The sequence below is a fragment of the Euprymna scolopes genome, chromosome 5, assembly GCF_053919585.1.
Source record: "Euprymna scolopes isolate OS-2025 chromosome 5, ASM5391958v1, whole genome shotgun sequence".
In the NCBI taxonomy this organism is placed as follows: Eukaryota; Metazoa; Mollusca; class Cephalopoda; order Sepiida; family Sepiolidae; genus Euprymna; species Euprymna scolopes.
This window is the reverse complement of record NC_136486.1, coordinates 57,883,068-57,885,212: the sequence shown is the minus strand read 5'-3', so window position 1 is coordinate 57,885,212 and position 2,145 is coordinate 57,883,068. Positions and strand designations below refer to the sequence as shown.

Below are 2,145 nucleotides of genomic sequence, written 5' to 3'. Positions count from 1 at the left end.
CTGACCACACGCTAGTTGCAGTTAAAGTCTGTCTCAAACCTATGAGATTTCACAACGCCAAGAAAAAGGACAACCTCGCATAAATATAACCTTCATCATTTTTCCCAACACGTGAGTACGCTGCGCGGACTCACTCCAGGAACCCTTAGAAGGCTGTTCAACCAATAGGGCGGAAAAAAGATGGGGACACAGTTATGGACGCCTTTGAAAAAAGATGGGGACACTGCTATGGACGCCTTTGGCAAGCAGAAGAATCTAGACTGGTTTGAGGCAGGGATCACTGGACTAAAGACAATTATTTCAGCTAAATGCGTTGCGCTGCTTGAGTACAAGAGTGATCCTTCCGAGAAGACACTCGCTACACAGAGGAAGGCCAAAAGTGACTCCAAGATTGCCAGATGCTGCGCTAACGAATACTGGCTGAACCTATATAGCAGCAACCAAGTTTTTCTGGCTGCGGAAACTTTCGGAGGATGTATGCGGGACTGAAGGTGGGTTTGGCCTAAGTGTAATTAAGGTTGCACCACTGATGTCAGAATTAGGCAACATCATCACAAACCGCGGAAGCAAATGAAGAGATGAGCTGAACACTATCAGAAACCATACTCACGCGAGAATATCAAAAGCAATTGAAGACACCCTACCCCTGCCAGCCATGTATAAGTAGGATAACCCACCCTCCTCTGACGAACTCACTGAAGCCATTGACACCCTCGCTAACGGTAAAGCTCCAAATAGTGATGGCAGATCACCTGAAATGATCAAGGTTGGCAAAATACAGTTCTCCTTTATCATCTCTATAAACTTCTGCTCCAATGTTCGGTTTCGCAAGATATGTGCGACGACAACATTACAACGCTCTACAAAAGCAAAGATTATCGCGGTGATTGTAATAATTATCGCGGTATTTCCCTGCTCAGCTTTGTCGGAAAAGTCTTCGCTCGTGTAATATTGAACAAACTCCAGCCACTCGCAGAAAAAGTTTATCCAGAGGCGCAGTGTGGCTTTAGAGCAGAAAGGTCAACTGTCGACATAATATTTTCCTTACAACAACTACAGGAAAAGTGCCGAGAGCAGAGAAAACCAGTGTACTTCGCGTTCGTTGATCTTACAAAGGCATTTGACCTAGTTAGCAGGTGACCTAGTTAGCAGGAGCGGCCTTTTCGCGCTACTACAAAAAATAGGATGTCCCCCTTCAAGCTCCTGATAGTGATAACCTCCTTCTATGAAGGCATAAAGGGCACTGTCAAGTTCAATGGATCACTTTCGGAATCTTTTCCAATCTTCAGTGATATGAAACATTACTGCGTTCTTGCCCCAAATCTTTTCGGCATATTATCACTTCTACTACCATACGCTCTTAATGAAACTGAAGTTAACGTCTGTATTCGCACAGGAGAAGATGGAATTCTTTTCAACCTGGCTCGTCTACCCGCCAAAACTAAAGTCCGCATGCCGCTCATCAAGGAAATGCTGTTCGCGAATTATGCAGTGCTAGCTACTCATCTAGAGGAAAGCCTCCAACGATTCATTGGCCGCCTCACCCATGCTTGTAACGAGTTTGGTCTGACAATAAGTCGCAAGAAAACAAATGTCATGCCCCAATATGTCAGCAACGTCCCCTGCATATCGATTGATACTCACACACTGGAGATGGTAAACGACTTTACTTATATAGGTTCCACTATTTCCAACCACTTCTCACTAAACGCTGGGCTTAACACCCGCATCAGGAAAGCAGCAACCGGTATGGCCCGCCTGACCAAGAGAGTGTGGAAGAAAAACATGCTAACTATCAACATTAAGATGAGAGTGTATCAAGCCCGAGTCCTCAGCATCTTACTCTACTGCAGTGTGACATAGATCCTTTACATGCGCCAGCGCAGACTAAACGCCTTTAATCTGTACAATGTGAGAAGAACTTAGGCATTACATAGCAGTATACCGTTCCGAACAAAAACATTCTCACCAAAGTAAATCTTCCAAGCATGTTTGCCCTCCTTTCCGAGAGACGTCTGCGACACATCGTTCGCATGCAAAACGGCCGAATTCCCAAAGACATCCTATATGGTGAGCTCATAACCGGCAGCATACCAACTGGTAGCCCGCTCCTCAAATTTAAGGATGTGTGCAGAAGGATCTTAA

At 45.1% G+C, this 2,145-nt stretch overlaps 1 protein-coding gene across 1 annotated transcript; it reads left to right on the top strand.

Moving 5' to 3' along the window:
• The first annotated feature begins 1,185 nt into the window (after nucleotides 1–1,185).
• LOC145276580 (uncharacterized) lies at nucleotides 1,186–1,863 on the top strand. Its single transcript, XM_080127775.1, has one exon. It carries the CDS (start codon nucleotides 1,186–1,188, stop codon nucleotides 1,861–1,863), a length of 678 nt encoding a protein of 225 aa, XP_079983901.1.
• Nucleotides 1,864–2,145: the final 282 nt, after the last annotated feature.

Coding starts and splice junctions, on each gene's coding strand:
- LOC145276580 (XM_080127775.1), top strand. CDS start 1,186: ATGTCCCCCTTCAAGCTCCTGATAGTGATAACCTCCTTCTATGAAGGC.